This window comes from Citrus sinensis, chromosome 1, assembly GCF_022201045.2.
Source record: "Citrus sinensis cultivar Valencia sweet orange chromosome 1, DVS_A1.0, whole genome shotgun sequence".
Taxonomy (NCBI): Eukaryota; Viridiplantae; Streptophyta; class Magnoliopsida; order Sapindales; family Rutaceae; genus Citrus; species Citrus sinensis.
Genome location: NC_068556.1, coordinates 23327528 through 23350422, shown reverse-complemented (window position 1 = coordinate 23350422; position 22895 = coordinate 23327528). Strand labels below are relative to the sequence as shown.

At 32.1% G+C, this 22895-nt stretch overlaps 2 protein-coding genes and 2 pseudogenes across 2 annotated transcripts; all 4 read left to right on the top strand.

The window, feature by feature from the left end:
- The first annotated feature begins 1758 nt into the window (after positions 1–1758).
- LOC102630701 (uncharacterized) lies at positions 1759–2857 on the top strand. Its single transcript, XM_006488976.4, has 2 exons — positions 1759–2003; positions 2084–2857. The coding sequence occupies exons 1-2, from the start codon at positions 1917–1919 to the stop codon at positions 2543–2545; spliced, it is 549 nt and encodes a 182-aa protein (XP_006489039.1). The 5' UTR covers positions 1759–1916; the 3' UTR covers positions 2546–2857.
- A 7566-nt stretch (positions 2858–10423) lies between these two features.
- Positions 10424–13201, top strand: LOC102630999 (uncharacterized). Its single transcript, XM_006488977.4, has 3 exons — positions 10424–11119; positions 11356–11597; positions 12701–13201. The coding sequence occupies exons 1-3, from the start codon at positions 10481–10483 to the stop codon at positions 12945–12947; spliced, it is 1128 nt and encodes a 375-aa protein (XP_006489040.1). The 5' UTR covers positions 10424–10480; the 3' UTR covers positions 12948–13201.
- Positions 13202–13452: 251 nt separating this feature from the next.
- On the top strand, positions 13453–15705 carry LOC102615182 (uncharacterized; annotated as a pseudogene).
- Positions 15706–21604: 5899 nt separating this feature from the next.
- LOC102615456 (uncharacterized) lies at positions 21605–22864 on the top strand (annotated as a pseudogene).
- The last annotated feature ends 31 nt before the right edge of the window (positions 22865–22895 follow it).

Below are 22895 nucleotides of genomic sequence, written 5' to 3'. Positions count from 1 at the left end.
AAGGTATCATACTCACGTGATGCTCATGCCCTATGTTTTTTCATCTTCAATGTTCTTCTTCTTCTTCTTCTTCTTCTTTTTTTTTTTTTCTTTTCTGAAGTAATCTTCAATGGTTGATGTCTTGATGATACTAATTTGCTCCCGCTTCTCAATGCATCCTAAATGTTAGTTGTGAACATGATGGATAAATATTAGTTACGAACATGATCAAAATCATGACATGTATTATTATTTTTTTTGAAATATTATGTCACAATTCAATCTATTAATATTATAATAAATTTTGTCCAATAATGCTATTATCTGACAAAGTTCATATTTTAATTAGTAAAATTATTTACTGACCACTTATTTTTTTGAGTTTTTTCAAAAAATACACAATTCTTTTTTTTTCTTAATTCCATCTAAAGTTTCATTTTTTTGCACTTGTCCACTTTTATTAAGAGACTGTTATAATATTACTGATGTCATAGGGGCAAATTGGTCATTTCACCAGTATAGCCCCCAAAACGACATCGTTTTGCAACTTTGATTAGAGAAAAAGGAAAACAAAAAGTAAAGTGGTCAAGAGTTAGAGTAGAGCAAACAACAAGAGTAGTCATTGTTTGTTCACACATGCAAACAACGAGAGTAGTCATTGTTTGTTCACACATGCAAACAACGAGAATAGTCATTGTTTGTTCACACATTGGGTCATCCACCACCGTACATGAAGAATCAATAAAGAATTATAATTTTTTATTTTGGGGATAAAATAGTTATTTACTCAAAATTTCATTAGTTTTGTTAACATTTTTAAGAGGGAACTAGATATGTGCAAAGAAATGTAACTTCAATTAGAATTAAGCAATTTTCGTTAGTTTTGTTAACATTACTAATCAATTTTCAAATTTTATTTATGCTCATGACGAAGCAGTCAATAAATTTTCCACTGAACAACAGCTGACGGAAGAGTGAAGATTCATCAATATCAAAGTAATCCCCAACTAGAATCTGAAGTCACACTCATAAATATTATTATATTATATTACATGGGATTACATATAGATAAGAATACTTGGGATTGAGGGCAATATTGATTTGTAATAGTCAATTAACACAGTCCTAGATCGCCCTCAATATTCATCTATTTGATGAATACAACAAAAACTCAATGAAGGTAAAAATCTAAAAAAGTCCACATTTAAAGCTAGCCCACAGGGCACAGCACATGTTCGAAATTGAAACAGCCTAGAGACGGAGCTAGTAACTACAAGGTAACAAAATTGAAGAAATAGCATTTAATGTTGGGTTATTTCTACCTAACCCCCAAATCTTTCAACATTTTCTACCGCGTATCCAAATTTTTTGACATTTTCTACCACCCACCCAATTCCGTTAATTTAACCGTTATTTTTAACGGAACTATTTAAAAGTTAATAAAATATCTGAAATATCCCTTATCTTGAATTAAAAAAGAATTAAATGAGATAAAATGTTAATCCAATAATTAATATTTACATTAAAAATTATTAATAATAATCATATCAATTAACTTATCAAATAAATTTAATTTATTATTATCAAATAATATTTAGGGCATAAACTTTTAAAATTACCCTTTGACTGTTAGAATAAACGGTCAAATTAACGAATTTAGGTGTGGATTGAGTATTATTAAAATATTTAAGTGTATGGTGGAATATGTTGAAACATTTGGGGGCAGGATGGAAATAACCCTTTATTGTTTATAAAAAAATAATAATAAGCATTGAAAGCCCAAAAAGATGCAGCAGGCGTTTACCAGGGGTTAAAGGTTCTGCCAACGGCCACTTCCATCTCGAGCCCCCAAAGTCTCCCACTGAAGTCTTTTACTCTTTCCGTTTCTTCAATTATTTGCCCCGCTTCTTTCTTCCACCAAGAGAGCCAGAACGAAAATGTCTAACAAATCTCCAATCTTTCCTATGCCAGAGCCTCAACACTTCAGTGACTATGGCTTTGATCCTCAAATCAACTATTATCAGGTTCTTTTCAACTCTGTATTCATTTTCTGATTCTTTACAAAGTTTGTAACTGACCGTTTTTCTGTTTTTTGGAAAACAAGGTGTTAGAAGAAGCAAGGAAGCACAAGAAAGAGGCTTCATCAAGATCCATAGACTTATTACACTTCAAGCTTCAAAAACCCATCTCAAAAGAAGAATCCAAGTCCAAGAAATCGACTAAAAAGAAACGTTGGTGGAAAAATGCTCTCTTGTTCTTCAAATGGAGGTGGATCCACAACACCCATCAACATGATCTTGACCTTGATCATGATGTGCATCATGCTAGAGCTAGAGCTTTCAGGGCATCGATATCAGGCCCAGTTTATATAACCGAAAGCAGAAGCGGATCAAGCACTCCATATAGAACCACAAGCAGGCCATCTTCCGGTCCACTCGCCGGAACCCTAACGCCGGTTGCCAAAGGTGACGTCCAAGTTCCTTACTTGAGTCTCAGGGAACTTAACATGGAGCAGCAGCAGCAGAGGATGTCTACGTCTTCATTGCCTATATATTTGGTCACTTAGAAAAGGGATTATTACTGTTATTATTATTATTTACATTATGAAAATTTTGTTATTTTACCAAAGTTTTCATTTTTGAGCTCTGTGTAGCTTTAATTGAGCTTTCATTAGGGCATCTAATTGTGGAGTGGAGCGTTTCTTATCTTTTTGGATTACGCCTGGCTCCCCCTATTTACTTGCTTCACTGTAAAAGTGTTTGATGAAAGTCTGATCCTTTTTGCTGGAGGAAAAGCTGATTCCTCCCTTTTGCGTGTTTGTTTTATTTTTGTTCACTTTATTGATTAGTGCAAGTAACACTTTGACTCGGTTTCTTCACACGGTAGTTTATCATAAGTTGATGATCAAAAAATAAAAAATCTCCAAGTGCAGAACAACAGACAATTCTGGTTCTGGGAATTTGGCAAATTGATGTATTGAATATGATAGTGATTTATTGGTAGTTGGATCCAAGAGAAGCAAAAGAGGGGCCAGATTTGCTGGTCGCTCGCCACGTGTTTGTGAGTAAATGCATTACAGACAAGGGAATGCGATTGGTGCGGAAGTTAAGATAACGTGATAGCCGTCAGATTGGTCATGGAGCAATCTGACGGCAGTATTTGATTGGGAAAAAGTAGGGCTACCCCTAACAGCGACTTGTCGAATTATCGTGGTGTTTAAGTTATGTTCAAACTTCAACGGCTAATAAATAGACCAAAGAGGGGGGAGTGGACAATGTGAAGTGTCAGTTTCACGCAGAAAGGGCATCAAAACGACAAGCGGCTGCGGCGAATTATCATCAATTCATGTGCTTGCTTCGATAGCAGAGCTTTTAATTTGCACTAGTAGTGGCAATACCAGTGGGATTCGTTTTTTTTCGATTCCACGCGAATTTAACGAGTTTAGTTTAGAAAAACATTGATTCCTGTGATAAATGAGTAAAATCTCTAATTAAATGAATGAATTCGGATTTAAAGATATTAATTCGTTTATTTATTTAAAATTTGTTTAATATATATATCATAAATAAATTGAATATATGTCGATTTGTTTAAAATTTATTTATTTTTGTTTAATTAAATTACTTTTTTATTCTTAAGTTTATTTAAAAATTTTTTTAAATTTGAAGGTTATTTGTATTATTAAGGATTTGTAATTTGGTACTTAGATGATTGTATATTTAATCTTAGAATATGGTTTGATTATTTGTATTTTGGTGTAGAATATTAAATTTGTGGCTTTTTATATTTATTTTGCTTAATTTTATTTATTAATTATATTTTTTCTAAATGAATCGTAAACCAATCTTGATTCGATTCGATTCGTTGTGGATTCGTAATAAGATAAACGAATAATAAACAAATCCGGATTCGATTTGATTCGTTTATTAATTCTACTAAGCGAATTAAATTAATCGAACCGAAATTCGTTTAATAAACAAATCGAATCTGAATACTGAGATTTCAATTCATTTAATAAACGAATCGAATCCGAATAAGTAGAATTCTGACCTAATCCGTTTACGATTCGAATTCGAATTCGAATTATTTATCCGTTTTGCAACCTTAAATTTTGCACCCACCGATGATGAGCAAGAGCAATGTTGCTTTATTGGCACGAGTAGTGCTAGAGAGAGAGAAGCACGAGAGAAAGACGAGAGAATTTTATTCTCTCTCTCTACCCACTCACTCTCTCTCTACCCATTTCTTCATTATTTCTCTCATCTTTCTCTCGTGTTTCTCTGCACCAAACATTTTCCTATTGGCACAAACACTGTCAACGTGGCTTTGTCAGTTGGACAAACAAGTGTTGTTTTGCTTGGTTCCTTTATTAGTAGTTCTGTTTAGTCAATTTATGGCACCGGGTAATTTTTAGTTTCCTCCCCTCAGTTTTTGGCTTGTTGCACTTAGATGGTGAAGATTCGTTTATTAGTGAAAAACTCCCTGCCGTCAGTTAATTTCGTGCGTGACTGTTAGTTGACATTAGAAAGACAAAAATGCCCCTGGTTGGATTTTCAATATATATTTTTTTTCTTTCTTTCAAGCTTCCTATTTCTCTTTCTTCAAGTTCCGTGAACAGCTCTGTGTTAGAATCAAATCGAAACCTTTGTCATATGCAAACCAGTCCAGTGCCCAATCTTTACGTGAAGTAAAGGAACAATAGCCACCGCACCTTGTGTTTTGATATGAGTTTTGTCAGCGTCTTATACCTTCGGATTGTTTTGGGGAAGCCAATTATAACAGGTCAGTGTCGAATTCAAGTCTTGTTTGGGTTCATTTGGAGTGCATTTATGCTGCCTTTACTAAAAAATGTAGAATGCATTTTTGATAATTGGTCGTGCCCGAGTATTTGTTGTGGGTTTATTTACAGTGAAGAAGCCTAATTTTTTTTTTTTTTTTGGGGGGGGGGGGGGGAAAGAAAAAGAAATTGGTAAGTTTATTAAGCTGTGATTTTGCTGAAGCTTAAATGACGATAGATTAAATGGGTTTGATGTTGGTGCTAAATCAGAGCTTGATTTCAACTTAGATGGGTTAAAAAATTGAATTTTTTATTCTTAGTTTTATTTTTATGTCTAGTGATGCTCCTGATGTATTTGAAGAGCACTACCTTCAAAATTGTTACACAAGTAGACTAATTGATGCCGAACTTTGCTGAGTTAAAGTGGGTTTAATGTTAGTTGATGATGATGCATGCAAACAATTTTAAGCTGCCTTTCACCTGAGACACCATGATGTGAAGTTTTCTATTTGATTTTCTTTTAATTTGCCCGATCTTGAAATTTTTGTGGAGTTTTCTATTTTTTTTTTTTTTTGCCTGTATTTGATAAAGATTATGTGCATCATACATTGCTTATATATGTTGTGGATTGTGTCACAAGTGTTCATGGATGTGTAAGTTGTAGTTCCCAGCATCTTGAAAGTGGTATAGCTGCAAAGATTATCATGTGCCAGTCCAACGCCTGTGATAATGCTGAGATTTTAATTCAAATTCACATTAGTTTTTTTTTTTAAATGTAGTCAGTAACCATTGGTATGTGTTTAATATCGTTTTTCATTTTGATTGTTTGTTTTTTTGCTTCTAGAAACCAAGATAGCTTACCCAAGAATGAAACCACTTGACCCATAGCATCCAACAATGAAGCAAATCAACTAAAGCTGCATTGACAACCAAAGCATTGAAGCATAATCTAATCCCACCAACTGATATTTGAAGGGATTGATTTGATGATATAACACATTTTGATAGGCAAAAATAGAAAGGCGGATATATCATCTTCTTCTCAGACTATGTATAGGTTTGAGTTTTTTCTTATTTTGTATATGAAAAATTCATGTTGCCAAAGACAAGTAATATCGCAAGCTTGCTATTCCTGCAGATTGGACATGAGTTGCGAGGAGCCTATTGTGTGCAACTATATTGCCTGCTTTGTGAATGTTGTTAATTATGGCTATAACTAATACTGCTTAAATTATTTGATACTAAAATGCAATATTTGGTTTTATATTCAATTTAAGCTTCACTTCTCAGTTGTGCTAAATTCAATTGAATTCATATTTGAGTGGAATATTATGTTTGTTAGTATTGTAGTTACGGCACGAGACCCGTGGTGGATTAAAATAAGCTATCGATTACTTTGGTGGCATTGAATCTTAATTTGTTTGTTTGTAGTGTGGCTACTGTTAAGTGCACACCACTGCAGTTTAGAACCTATTGGTTGCTGTTAGTTTTCATTAGTTTGCTTTTGTCTGATTCATCCAGCATTCTAGCATTCTATTGAAAGACTTTGGAAGGCAACAATTTAACGTTCATTTTTTTTTCTTTTTATTTGGTTTTATTTGTAAATTTTAAATGTTAAATCAAGGGAAAATTATTGTATTATTTGTTTGATACAATTGTAAATAACATACATCGTGAGGGTAGTTTCGTCAAATTTTGTAGCAGTGATTTTGGAGCAGATGCTTTAATTAAGGTTTGAGGCATGTCAGGCATGCCAAAAGCTGTCAAGGGCAATATTGTATTTTAAATGTGAACTTACAGTCAAGCAGAAATGTAACTGACGACAGGAGGGTTTTCACTAATAAACACATCTTCGCCATCTATCTACAAATATGTCAAACCTCAGGGGAGGTATCTAAAAATTACCCTATGGCACCCTCTTGCAAAAAAAAAAAAAAAAAATTGTGGCACCCACATAAATCTCCCACAAGAAAGAAAAAGGAGCCATAACAATTGTATCACATCACAATATATTGATGGTTGTTGGTCTGATTATAACGTGGTTTCGATATTTAGGTACAGAAAACGCAATGCCAATGACAGTTTTGTTATTGTAAAATTTGAACATTTAGGGTAATGAATTTATGGTACTTTTATTTTTCAGATTGGGGAATTGCAATTTGAAATCAAAATCATTAGTAGCATCTACTTCACAAAATAACATCTACTTCGCAAAATGTGAGTTGAATTAGCCATGGTTCAAAATCAAAAGATGTTACCCAATTTTTTTCCTATGTGAGTTGAATTAGCTATGGTTCAAAATCAAAAGATGTTACCTAATTTTTTTCTTGTATATGGTACACGTACCCAATTGAAAGAGAAATCAAAAAATTCTATGATTACGCCCAAAATGAAAGCTCTTTAGTTGAATTATTCAAATAATTACTACCAATTGGGCCTTCCGTAATATAGTACACAAGAAACAGAGAGGCTTAAGAGCGCCAGACTGAGACTTCTGATTACATTGATACCTTTTACAATCTCCAAACAGACCTCGCTAAGAGCCTTAGCCCAAACAAAATACACAAAATCACTGGACCTTGGATTGTTCCTATTACAATTGCTCTCCGGCTGGGACAACGTACGGTATAAAAGAACCAAAATACGAGGGAAACCCAATGAAGAAAAAAAAGCGATTCACCAAGCACAAGGAGAGAGGGAAATAGTTCTGTTTCGAGCTATATCCGTTATCTGCCAAATTTTTTTTTTTTTTTTAAAATCACATGGTTATTAATTAAGCACTAATTTGCTTGTGGCTTGTTTTCGAGACCATTAGGCATTAAGAAAGCCGAGTACTAGTTCGATGCTAATATTGTGTCTCATTTTTTTCTAAATTAAAATTTAGACTCGAATGAATCCGAATAGGCTTGACAAAAGTTCATATGATCTATTAGTATGATGCAAATATGGTTGGGTCCATATTTATTAGGTCAGATTCTTAATGGGTCAACCCATTTTATAAGAGGCCGGGTTCGGGTTTAAGATAAAAAATCCATTTCACCCATTATCCATTAACATCTAATATTAATAATTTAATAAATAGTATTTTTGTAAAGTATTTATTTTAAAAAATTTGTAGCAATCATTATACATTTGCATCTTCTCATGTAACACAATGTTCTTTTTATATTTTTCTTTCTCCTATGATTTTAATTAATGATATCAGTGCCTAAAATTAAATATTTTCTTTAGCTTGATATTATATTCTTAAAGAGCTTTGTTTTACAAAATGCTATTTTTTAAAATTAAAGATATAATACTAAAAATAATGGGTTAAATGGATTAATTCGAGTAGTTAAATGGATTAGTTTGAGTAACATAATAATAATAATAATAATAATAATAATAATAATAATGGGTTTCAATTCTCAATTTTCGACCCAATAAGCTAATAGGTGAGTTCGGATAAGTGTAATTTAACACAAAATGAAATTATTTAAACACGACATATTGCCAAGACTAGATCCAAATAAGTTATTAATCACATAAAAAAAATTGGGCTTATAACGAACCTAATTTTAAAAGTAAATCCAAAATAATTAAGAGTTGAGCTTTTGACACCCATCAAAAGTCCTTATAACACCCCATTCTTAAAATTACCCATTTTAATAATTTAAAAGTCATTTGACTGTTGGTATGACTTATTTAATGATCATAAGAGATTATTTAATCATATAAACTTTTATCATAATTTTTATTGTTATTTGGTTATTTTTCTAATAGAGCATTTGAAAGTTAAATAAATTATTTTGCCTCTACTGACAAAAGTTCAAATTTTAGGCTTTTGAGAGTAGAGATTGAAAAGTTTTTTTTAATTGTTAAAATATATAAAATACATCTACTTAATTACAATCTTATTTTATTCTTTTCCTAACATAACTTTAAAAAAATACATATTAAAGTAATTTCATAAATTTTTAATAAGGATTTTACTATGTTACATTGAATGTACCATACACAACCAACAAGAACCACACAATTATGTGGGTCCCACAATTTGTGTGGTTCTTGTAGATTATGTATGGTACATTCAATGTAATATAAGGGCTCCCTTTTTAATAAAGATCTTATTGATAACCAAACAATTAAATTTTTTTGGGTAAAAACTTTATTTATAAAAACTCTACTAACAGAAACTCTACTTAAAAAACTATACCAAACAAAGCCTAGATCTAAAACACCGCAATTATTTCAAAATTGCTCTTACAAATATATTTCTCCGTTTTCATTATTTTTCTCAATAAATCCCATAAACTATTCTAAATCAATAAAACTAATAACGCAATCTTTCCATGTCTTGCAAATCATCGTTAGTATAAGGATAGGTTCTGGGGCTAATTTGAAAGTAGGTCGATTCATTCTCCTGTCAGTCTCTTTTACTTTTTCCTCTTCCCAATCCCTTTTACAGGCTGCATGTTGATTCACAATTTTTAAGGCTACTGGATACTTTTGCTTTGTGTATTAAACTTCTCAAAGTGCCTGATGCTGTGTATTCTATTTGTTTTTACTGAAAGTACGGAGTCTTGCTTTATTTTCCTAGTTAGTGCTTGTGGTATTGATGGTTTGATTATTGGTTTCGGCTTTTTTTTTTTTTTTTTACTTTTGAATACTGCCTGTTGCGTTGTTTCTTCTCCATTGCCCAAAATCTCTTCTAAATTTATCATAAAAATAAAAATTTAAAATGTAATTTAAGATGTGAAAAATAAATGTGTGAAAAGCTCATGAAAAAATCCTTTTGTTTTTGGGGAATACGAATAGTTTTAGGGCGTAAAAGGATTTAACTAAAAAAATGTGTATGTCTAATTAGTAAATGTTTATGCTTTGTTGTAATTTCTATTAACGGTAAAATCGTAAACATGACCAAGTGATTTTATAAGAATTTTTTTTAATACACTGATATATTATAATTAGAATTCTATTGATTTTAATATCGCACACCCAAAATTTTGACTCTCAAATAATACCAAATATATATGTATGCTCTTTCTATTATTGTGGAGATAATTTTATCTCTATCTAATTTTAGTTGAGAGGAAAATAAAATTATTACTGGGACTGGTATCTTGTGTGCATGGATTGTGGTAATAGACGAGAAACCCATTGGCGTTTTATAAGGACTCTTAAAAAAAGGCGTCAAAAACTCAACTCATTAATTAATTAGCTGTCCGATTGATAGGTTGTCACTCACAAATGACAATTCAAAGCAAAAGAACAAGGAAGTGGAGTAATGATAGAGACATCTCAAATAATATAACATCTGTTGTGTGGTCATTCCTTTTAATTATTCACGATTTCTCATAAATTTTAATAAATTAATTACATTATCTTATTAGCTAGTAAATGAATACTACACCATTGAAAATGAAAATTTAAGGTAAAATTTTAGAATAGATAATAATACTCAAATGTTTTTATCTAGAATTTAGATAATAATTATATGGTAGATAGTAACAATGTCATTTAAAAAAAAGAAAAAAATAATAAAAAAAAGGCAAATGATAGACCCCACAACATAGCTTTTCCTGAAACACGTTGATGCCATAAATGTCAAATTATATGTGGAAAGAAGAAAAAGGAAACATTATCCAGCACGTAAAGTTTTTACAATTATATTCTCTTTTCGTCGTCTCCACTTCTCCAATACAAAGCTGCCAAGCATTTTATTATCGAACATAAGTCCCCATCATGGTTTCGTGTAATTTTCCTGGTACATTTAGCGCATGTTTGTTAGTTTTCCTTCTCGCTTTCTCAGTAAACAAACAGATCCCAAAACTACAACCGTCTTCATTTCTACCCTTTTTAACAACACAAAAACCACGGCAAAAGGAAGAAAAAAACATTGGTAGTAGCATGGAGGAGGATATACAACACAAAGTAGTGAACGTTAATGGCATCAACATGCACGTAGCCGAGAAAGGCCAAGGTCCGTTAATTCTCTTCATTCACGGCTTTCCTTTATTATGGTACTCGTGGCGCCACCAGATCGCCGCCCTGGCTTCCCTCGGGTACCGCGCCGTGGCCCCGGACCTTCGTGGGTACGGGGACACTGATGCGCCTGCTGAGGTGTCAAGTTACACGTGTTTACACCTGGTTGGTGACGTCATCGCGCTTCTTGACGCTGTGGCTGCTGATCAGGAGAAGGTGTTTGTTGTGGGACATGATTGGGGTGCGCTGATAGCATGGTACTTGTGTCTGTTTAGACCCGACAGAGTCAAAGCTTTGGTCAATTTGAGTGTTGTGTTTAATCCTAGGAATCCTAACATGAAGCCACTTCAGGTTTTCAAGGCTGTTTATGGTGATGATTATTACATCTGCAGATTTCAGGTTCTTTTTCTTTTATCTACTATTTGAATTGAAGTGAGTATATGTGGGTTTTTCCAAAAAAAAAAAAACAAAATTGGCTATTTCAGAAGATATACTTATCAGTAAATACATTTAACCGACTTCAATTCTTTTACCAGTTAACATTTCAGAAGATTTCACAAAACCTCATTACTTAATTGCATTTCTAGAACTTTTAGAGCTGCTAATGGACAAATTGATTTATGGTGTTATTTTAGGAGCCTGGAGAGATAGAGGCTGAGTTTGCCCAGATGGGTACTGAGACAGTTCTCAAAGAATTTTTAACGTACCGCAATCCAGGTCCATTATTTTTGCCAAAAGGCAAAGGATTTGGGCATCCACCAGATGCCCGAATTGACTTGCCCTCTTGGTTATCAGAAGAAGATGTTAAGTACTACGCTAGCAAATATGAGAAGGCAGGCTTCACCGGCGGCATCAACTATTATAGAAACATTGAACTGTATGTTACCTTTCAACTCGATTGTCACTCTTATTATTTGACTCAATTCTCAAATGCTTCCCAAATGCGGATCTTGCAATTTTTTCCAATGTTAGAACAAGAAATTCTTTTGGTAAAAGTCATCACCTATAACCCAGGAACATTCATATTGTATCGCTAAAAATCAATACAAAATTATATGAAAGCATACATGAATCCGTAACGCTAAATTGCCCTTTAGTGTTGTGTGGTTGATCTTCCAGATCAACACATTCTCATAGAGAATCCTTTAGTTTTCTCATTGCTCTATCTATGATGATGAGATATCAGTAGAGAATAGAATGATACATGCAACTTAGGGACCGTAACCATTTATATAGAAAACTTTTTTCTGTTGTTATTAGATATTCCTAATTATGCCTATCATAGAATTAGAATACAATTGGGTCTCTACACATTAAAGGCACACACCCTATTAGATACATTAAAACTTATAATACCAAAAACATTTTAGATCACTTTTAATTAGACTTAACCTTATATGACAATTCGCAACACATAATTATTCACATAGAAGTCCAACGTTGAATTAAAGATCTAACAATGTTAGATTAAAAAATCCAACATTCAAAACTCAAAATCTTATATATCAAGGTATGTTTACTGCTCTAGTAATGTTCGAAGAATGGATCTAAATAACATAGTTTTTTACCTCTACTCAATATAAAGGCATAATATTTTTAGAGCTTAAAAGTCCAAAAATCCCATGCCTTCGACGTTGAAGAGAGCATGGACTATATAACTCAAGTAGACTAGCCTACCCAAGTTACTTATGATGTTAAAAGAAGTTAAAAGACAAAAATCAATACTTGAATTACTAAAAGATAGAAAACTTGAGAAAATTCTATCTCTTGATAACGCTGACAGAAGAGGGCGCTAAATTTTAGTATGATTATATACTTGAAATATCTTTTGACATCTTATAATTATCATACCCTATTTAAAATGTGAATGTGAAGCTAATTAATTACGTCAATACAATATTAATGATTAACTTCAAATTTGCATTTTGAAATGTCTACACAATAATAATTTACACCCTTGTTTCTTTCTTATCATTCCAGGAATTGGGAACTTCTAGCACCATGGACTGGGGCTCAAATAAAGGTGCCAGTTAAGTTCATTGTAGGGGACCTTGACTTGACCTATAATGCTCCAGGGACCAAGGACTACATAAACAAAGGAGGGTTCAAAAAAGCTGTACCATTGTTGGAGGAGGTAATTGTAATGGAAGGAGTTGGGCATTTCATCAATGAAGAAAAGCCTGATGAGGTCAACAAGCACATTTATAATTTCTTTCAGAAATTCTAATTTGCTCTTGAATATTTCTCTCTCTCTCTCTCTCTCTCTCTCTCTCTATATATATATATATATATATATATAGTTACTTTTACAAAGCAGAATGTACATCTAGATATGTTTTTCGGCTTGTGAAGACTGTGTTGTACTAATTGGCTGCTAAGATGTGAGGTTGTGCTTTGTCTACTTGTTTCCTAATGGCATTGGCTTGTAACTTATTTATGTTGTTAAACTAATTATCTTTCAGACTTTCACCGGTTTATTTATTTTAATTGCATTTTCATCTATTAATTAACTACTATGAATATATGGCCGGGTAGGATAGTTACAGAATTATAGGGATGTGGGTTTAGATAAACAAAATGGAAAAATAAGTACGAATATGAAACTGACACTAAGATATATCTTTCGTGATTTAGACTTGTAAGCTAAATTACCATTAACAAAGATAAGGAAAGTATTAATATTTGTAATTGTGACCAGATGCGTGTTATCGTGCATTGGGAGGAATTGAGCTATGGAGCTCACAATGACATCTGCGTGGTCGGGTACTACTAAGATATACAATTTTATGCATGTGATTTGTTGAAGTATTCACATAGCAAAAAAATAAATGAAAAAGGAACAGTACTCTAAGAGGACCCAATTTTTTTTTCCAAAATTATTTATCTTTACCAACCATTATCCCCTTGTCTAGTCTCCCTTTTGATTCCTAATTTTTCCCTCTCTATTCTACCCTCCAATTCTTTTTTTTTTTTTTTTGGTTTTTGACCACGAGGTATTCTGGGGAGGGCCCCAACTGTGGGAGACACCTTTAAGCCCGTACCACAACCCAGACTAGAAGTCCCCGCTCGAACTAAGAGGCACAGGTTCTCCCAACAAAAGCGACTTCCCTGCGACTCAAACTGGAGAGCAAACCCAATCAAGTCACTTAAGGAGACTCCATTGCCAATTGAGCCAACACTTTATTGGTTTCTACCCTCCAATTCTAATAAGTAACACGATTGTTAAATAATTGTTAAATGTGATGCATATCCAGCAAAGCAGAAGCCGAGCCAGTGTGGGGTAATTTTACTTGGCAAAAGTAGCAAGACAAATGCTTGACATTTGGCTTTCATAGGCATTCGTACAAAGTCATCACAATATTAACTGACTAGCAAGAGCAACATGAAGTGATTATAGCATGTATGAACCGGCGGACACTTACTATAAATAGGCCGTTTGCTTCATTTATAATTTGTATATGAAAAGCTAAAAAACAAAGAAAGCTTTCTTTGTAAAGCTCCCGTTCTGGAAAAGGAAATAATAAGTTCCTTATTTTCATTTTCATATTTTCAATATATATTTTTCTGCTGACTTTCTTTTATACTTTAATATTTTCATACAGCAAGAACTAACAACAATAACCAGAAATCAGAACATTCAATTCAGTTGCACGCAGTGTTTTAACTTTTGAGGGACTGGATTAACACACGGAATGCAAACAAAACATAATTATTAAGGTGAATGGCATTAACATGCACGTTGCAGAGAAAGGCCAAGGTCCCGAAATTCTCTTCCTTTACGGCTTTCCTGAGCTCCGGTACTCCCGGTGCCACCAGACCATTGCATTGGCTTCGCTCAGCTACAGAGCCGTGGCTCCGGACTTACGTGGGTTCGGTGACACGGACGAGCTACTTGAAATGACCAGCTATACGTGCTTCCACGTGATTGGAGACCTCATCGGACTCATCGATCTCGTGGCTCCCAATGATGAGAAGGTGTTTGTTGTGGGACATGATTCGGGTACGTACATGGCATGCTTCTTGTGTTCGTTCAGAGCTAACAGAATCAAAGCTTTAGTCAACTTGAGTGTCGTCTTTAATCCTAACACTTCCGTAAGCAACAGCAACTGGATTAAGGCTTTGGGGGCTTATTATGGCGACGATTATTACATAGGCGGAATCCACGTAACTCGGATGTCCATTTCTAAAATGATAGGGTTGACATCTGTTATAATTAATTAATCTTCGATATGATGTTATATTATTGTATGTAGGAGCCTGGGGAGATTGAAGCACAGTTTGAGCAAATTAGTACTGAGTTATTAAGGAATTCTTTACACTCTGGACTCCGGATCCAATTATCTTACCTAAAGGCAAAGGATATGGGCATCCACCAGATGCTATAATAGCTTTGCCCGGTTGGTTGTCTGACGAAGATATTAAGTATTTCACCACCAAATTTGACAAGAATGCTTTACTGAAGGAATCAACTATTACAAAAGTATTAATCTGTAATGCTCCGTTATTCCTGGTCACTCTCTACATTTGACATACAACTTTTTAATTTTGTGAACTTCCAATTGTGATAAGAAATTATTAGCTATTAAATAAAATTGCACATTTCACCATACATATTTGTTAAATACTATCAACTTTTTATTTTCTTTTTACAGCACCACACTGCCAATCGGAACTAACTATTGTGATTTAACCTCTGTGTGTGTATGTAGAGTAAATATCCTTTTTATCATTGCAGGAACCAAGAACTTCATGCACCGTGGCAGGGGGTTAATTTGAAATTCCGGCCAACTTCATTATACACGACCTAGACCTGGTTTATCATATGCCAGGGGGTGAAAGAATACATACACAAAGGTGAGTTCAGAAGCGATGTGCCATTGTTGGAGGAAGTAACGATAATGGAAGGAGTTGGGCACTTCATTAATCAAGAAAAAGGTGATGAATTAATAAGCACATTTATGACTTCTTCATTGCGGTGTGATTAGCTCTTTGCATCTTCATGCATATTCCTGCTTGGGTGTCCTTTTATTTGAATGAAGTTGCTGGGATGTTCTTATGCCCGCTTGCTGTAGTTTTTTATTTGATGTGATAATAATTTATATATTAATTTAATATTTCTCTAACTTAATTTTATATTAAATTATATTTTATTATGTTAATTTTTATCGTAATTTTTATATTTTATTATTTTAAGTATAATTTAAGATTAGAGAGAAATTAAATCAAAATATTTATAAAAAAATCTACTTGAAGTAATCAGAAAGGAAAAGGAACAAAGAAATTTAATTTAAACAAATCAAGAAAAATTTAATTAACCATTATGCATGCATGCACGCTCGTGGAGACCACTTACATAAACATACATGGCAAGCTCAGCATATGTTGTGATTAATTAAGGAAGGAAATATTTTGTCATTACTTTAAATGGAAAGCATGTGCACAACTTTAGAACGGAATCTTGATGTTAATTAAATAATTCAAATTCCTTATGAGCTTGGACTTAAAGGAGGGATCAGGATACTCTCCTGATCTGAGCACTCATGATCTTTTATAGATCTTATGCCACTTGTATTTTAGTGTTAATATATGATTATAATTTAACTATTTTTTCTTTTTAATTTATTAACCACCAATCATATTAACATAATTTGCTCAGATGAAGCTCAGATCAGAAGAGGATCTTGATCCTAAAGGAGGTGACCAGCATGATTTCTTTATTAAAGGCCACCAATTGGAGACGGAAATAGGCACAAGTCCAGGAGAAAAGAAAAAGGAATTAGAGAAAAGCTAAAACAGCCGCACGAAGAGAATTAAGGAGAAGTAGCCGCAAGACATCCGGACAAAAGCTAGATTAATTCTTGAGTTTTTCTTTTCCTCTTCTTTATTATCTTACGTAAATGTTCCTTATAATATTTACAGATTCTCTTTATATTTCTATAAACTAATTTATTTTACTAAGGCTATGATGTACTCTAACTATAAAAATTTAATTCTATAAATTTATGTTATTTTTAGTTTATTATTCCATAATTGAGTGTTCATTATTCTTCTCAATGCTTTTAAATATTTTGTCAATATTTGAATGATTTGAAGATACATAATGAGACCGAGAAGAGATTTATCTATTTTTGCTTTGTGTAATGGATGCGAAAGATAGAGATGTGCCAACGTGATTTGTGCAGTTTTATCGAACAATTTCCATAGAGCTTAATGAATTTTTGCATATTTTAATTCACATAGAGATATAGTGGGTTAATATGTAAGGGTATTTTTAATATTACTTGAGAAAAGATATTGAATAGATTAGGGAAATTCGATCACTGTTAACATGGGTAATAATTTTAATATCATAAATGGAGGATTAATCTTTTGGTGATTTCTATTATTGCTTGCATCTTTATTTAATTTTTAGTTATTTTATTTTATTTTATTTTTATTCTAAACTCCCTTATTTAGTTATTCAAATAAATTAGGGTTAGAATAATTTCGGTAGCTAATATGATATACAATCTCTATAGAACGATACTTTACTTTTCATTATATTACTTATGTCAACTAATACACTTGCTAATTTATGCAACATTATTCATTATAAACCAAGCTAGTGGCTTTGGCTTGTAATTTCAATATTGTTCAAAAAATCAAATAATTTAGGGTGCTTTTGGTATTGTTTTCCAAATGTTGTTTTTGTATTTGTTTTATAATAAAGATACGATTAGCTTTGAGAGACTATGTGTTTCTACTATACTTAAATCAATATATACCACGTACTCCATATTGTTTTCATTATATTCAAAACACTAGCATCAAAACTTTAAATGAAAAGAGAGGTAAATAGGTTATTTCCTTGATAATTTATTGCGAGAATTATAATACATACACATACACAAACAAAAAAATTTTAAAAAATAAATTTAAAAAATCTTATTATTAATTTTTTATTTACAAGAAAAATATATTTCTTAGTTTTTGTACTTAAATTTTTTTATTCTAATTTTCCTATAATCATGCAGTGCAGGGTGTAAACTAAATCATGATATTCGGTTCTCACAGACGGCGTCATTGAAGGTTTTTGATGGTTCGGCCTCAAATGATTCAAGATGAAGCAAGCAGTAAATTGTTCTTATTTACCCAGCAACCTTCGATGTCAATTGCTGTTCTCAAAGATCTCCACAAACTGGACACGAATGTGCACTTGCAAAAGGTATTTTGATGCTCTTATCAATATTTATGTTTAGAGAATTTCTGAATATGATTCTGGATTTCTCTTGAACTAAGTAAGAATTAACCAAAAACACTTTCTCGGTCCTTTTGGCCACCATTTATGGATGAAGAAACATGAAGTTGGCGGGAGATTTGGTTCTGTATTTAAATCTTTACCATCCGTCTCCTTTATTTAATATATATCGTTAAATTTGGTAACTGTTTTTGTATGTATCTAAATTCCTAACATATGATTTAGTTAATGACTACGTGCTGCTTGTTAATGATATTTCCAAGTTTGATTGTCGATTGTCCCTAGTTTCTTTATACAAGTTACTGCATGGTTTATTTAATCTCTAATTCGAAATCATCATAAGCAATATTCATTATCCAATTTTACAATATTTAATGGACAAGTGGTGTGATGTAATTTGCTATATTTTTTTAACACTTACGAGATCTAATCAATTAAACACAGGCGTTGAAGGAAAAGCTAAATGATTAAGGGCGCCTTATTAATTTATTTTGGGCTTGGCGAATTTACTGTAATCAACTAATTAATTATCTTTAAGCTCCGAAATGCTTAGGCTTATGTGGCAACACCTACTCTACAGTCCACACTTCCAGATTTGACAAAATGAAACTTGTTAATGTGATATCTTTTGAATTTGTAATTGCTTATTAGTTGATTAATTGCATGCAATAACATGACAACTTCTCAAGCAAGTGAGACAAAATTAATGGGAAAAAGAAGATCATAAAACCTTTATTTTAAATTCAAATAATAACAATGTAATATTACCTTTAGAGTGCCTGTGAGGCTTTTCACTTAGAGATGTTTCTATAATATAATTTATTATCATGGACATTAATTTGAATCCGCTGAGACATGTCATATGGGAATTGAAAGAGAGAGCAGCACAGCATACAAGAAAATATTCTGAAATGGTGCCCAAATTCAACAACTAATAAACAAGCAAACTTTTTATCTTATAATTTAGACTTGGCTTGTTCCACCGAAGCACTCTACAAAAGAAATAAAAAAGATTATGAGCGGGTAGACAAAATGTGAAAAAAAATAATAATAATAATAAAAAGATGAAAAATTTTGCATGCCAAAATGAGTAACATGTTGTACGGCGAACAAAGGATCAGTGCTCATGGGCCAATTTTATGTCATTATTTTGAAACAAATGTTAAGGTTTTGGCCATCTAGTTTTACTGAAAGATCAATGCATTTTGAAGGAAACATCAAAGTGACCCACTTTATTTGACAACTTGCTTTACCTAAGAATTGTTCCACCGGAGCACTCTGCAAAAGAATAAAAAAAGATTATGAGCGGCAGAAAAAAATTATAAAAAATAAAGCAAAAAGGTTAAAAATTCTGCATGCCAAAAGAATGAGCATCATGTTGTACAGTGAACAGAAGATCACTGTATTTGACAACTTGACAACAAGGTGACCCACTTTCTTTGACAACTTGCTTTACCTAAAAAACCGGTGGTATCTAACCTGAGATGGGCTATATTGGTGGGGTTTTTTAAATTTCTCTAAAATAGTTGTTTTTTCTTGACACTATTTCAATTCAATTAATGGTACGTTTATTTCATGAAATGAAAATTAGGTGGAATGAGAATTGGCTGGGAATGAGAATGAAATTTTAATGTTTACTTGATAAAAATAAGTGAAAATGAGAATGTGCTGGAATACTATTGATGTGTTTACTTGACAAAATAAATGTGAATGAGAATCAATTTACTAAAATACTATAGTATTAAAAATTAATAAAAATAATTAATTTATCATTATTAACAATATTATCATTATTGTTGTTATTATTACTATTATTATTATTAAAAATAATATTAACAATAATTAATAATAACTAAAATAGTAAAGTTAATAATAATTTATTATTTTATATTATCATTAAATTTTATTTATTTTATTATTTTAATTATTGTTATTTTTATTTTTATTAATATTATCATTATTAACGCTTATTATTATTATTAATTTTATTAAATTTTATTAACTTTATTATTTTAGTTATTATTAATTACTGTTAATATTATTTTTATTAATATTATCATTATTAACATTTATTATTATTATTATTATTAATTTTTATTAACTTTATTATTTTAGTTACTATTAATTATTGTTGTTGTTGTTATTATTATTATTATTATTATTAAATTTTATTAACTTTATTATTTTAGTTACTATTAATTATTGTTGTTGTTGTTATTATTATTATTATTATCATTATTAACATTTATTTTTATTATTATTTTAATTAATATCATTTTTATAATAATATTTATACATGTATCTAGATAATGAAAATTACATTATTATTATTATTAAATTTTATTAACTTTATTATTTTAGTTATTATTAATTATTGTTATTATTTTTTTTAATAATAGTAATAACCATAATAATAATATTATTAAATAATAATAATAATAAATAATAATAACTTAAATAATAAAGTTAATAAAATTTAATAATAACAATTATTATTATTATTATTAATGACATTTAAAATAATAAAATTAATTGTGATTTGAATTAGAGTAATTTGAGAAATATGAAAAAATTAGAGGGATATAAAAGTAAACATATATTCCATTCTCATTCCCACATTTTCATTCTCAATCCCCCATGAGAATAGGATTCTCATTCTTTATTCCTAAATTGTGGGAGACTCACACATTTTATTCTCATTCCCAAATTACATTTTGCCAAGTAAACATAGGTTTCATTCTCATTCCTCATTTCATGAAGAAAACACATTATAAAAGTTAATACACAGCTCAAGACCTACGAGCTAACATATGTTCATATGAATAAAGAGTTGTAACGAACGTGCGTATAAATAACGACGAGAGAAGATGTAGAATTTGGAGTGTCTAATTTCCAATACAACTCCAAATACTCCCAAGATCACAGATCAAACATTCAAGATGGTAAAAGAATCAACCAGATCAAATCACCACGTGAATAGATTTCAAGAAGGGTTATGATGCAATCTTAATATTCAACTCAGATGAATTGAAAAAGAAAAAGAAAGAAATAGCAGCAAAAGCAGAAGAGTTAACGTGGTTCAGCAAGTTCAAACTAGCTTACATCCGCGGGGAAACCAGGATCAGTTTTATTGATTCGTCAAGATGATTACAGAGAGTTTACCGAGCTTGTTACAGAGAATATCAAGTAGCTTCCTCTTGAATCTTCTCTCCTCTATATAGCTCACTTGGCGCTCGTCTTTTTCTGTTGCACCAGAATCAGCTGTTTATAAAAGCTTCTTTAACGAACCAAGATGAATCCAGAAACGCACGTGATGAGCATGTGCTATAACCAATTCTTAACGAACTTGAGCAGCCGTCTAATGAACGTGTTTCTCTCGTGCTTCACTTAACGCAAAACGACGCTTAATGAAGTCGTTCCAGTGAATAAAGGCATTGCTCACCAACACGCAGCATCAGTTGCCGTATTGAAAGTAACATTAGCTGCAAAATGCATGATCACTCTGCCGTTTCACCTATCTTGATTTGCTTCACAATACAGCAGAAGATAATTTTAATATACATATTTATATGTGATGCAAAACAGTTCTTCTTGTACTCCATCAAATAAAATTATCTTTACCAACAGCGTATTCTTGGATAATCCTTTAACTCTATTTAGCAACATAATAACTAGAAATCAGAACCTTCAATTCATTCATACACAGTGTTTTTACTTTTGAGGGACTGAGTTAACATGGAGGGCATACAACACAGAATTGTTAAGGTGAACGGAATTAACATGCATGTTGCAGAGAAAGGCCAAGGTCCTGTGATTCTCTTCCTCCACGGCTTTCCTGAGCTTTGGTACTCCTGGCGCCACCAGATCACCGCCTTGGCTTCCCTCGGCTACAGAGCTGTGGCTCCGGACTTACGGGGGTTCTGAGACACAGACGCGCCGCCTGAGGTGACCAGCTACACATGTTTCCATGGGATTGCAGACCTCGTCGGACTCATCGACATCGTTGCTCCCAATGATGAGAAGATGTTTGTTGTGGGACATGATTGGGGTGCGTTCATGGCATGGTTCTTGTGTTTGTTTAGACCTGACAGAGTTAAAGCTTTAGTCAACATGAGTGTCACTTTTGATCATTTTGATCCTAACACGTCCGTAAGCAATAACAAACGGATTGAGGCGTTAAGGGCTTATTATGGCGACGATTACTACATGTGCAGATTTCAAGTAACTCGGATGTCCATTTCTAAAACAATACTGCCGTCTGTTATACATATATATCTCCTGGACTTAAATTTGAAGAAAGTTATCAAACCATATAGTTTAATAGTATTATACTATTATATTATTAAACCACAAGTTTTAATAATTTTTTCAAACTTTAACAAATTTAGGAGTCTAAATTTGAATATTTTCATATATAAGTACTAATCTGGTTTAAGATCCTAAATCTGGAAAAATTGTTAAGTCATATGCTTTAATAGTATTATGCCATTAAGCTATTAAACTATATGGCTTAATAGCTTTTGCAGACATTATAATATTGAACCATATAACTTAATAGTTTTGACGTTAATAAATTCAGGATCATGAATTAGAACTTATATATATACGCGCGCGCTCACACAATGCTTTATGATGCATGAAATATATGATATGATATTATATTATATCATTGTATGTAGAAGCCTGGAGAGATTGAAGCAGAGTTTGCACAAATTGGTATTGAGACAATAATTAAGGAATTCTTCACATTCTGGACTCCGGGTCTTATTATCTTGCCTAAAGGCAAACGATTTGGGCACCCACCAGATGTTCCAATAGCATTGCCCAGTTGGTTCTCTGAGGAAGATGTTAAGTATTTCACCACCAATTTTGACAAGAAAGGCTTTACTGGAGGAATCAACTATTAGAGAAACATTAATCAGTAATGCTCCGTTATTC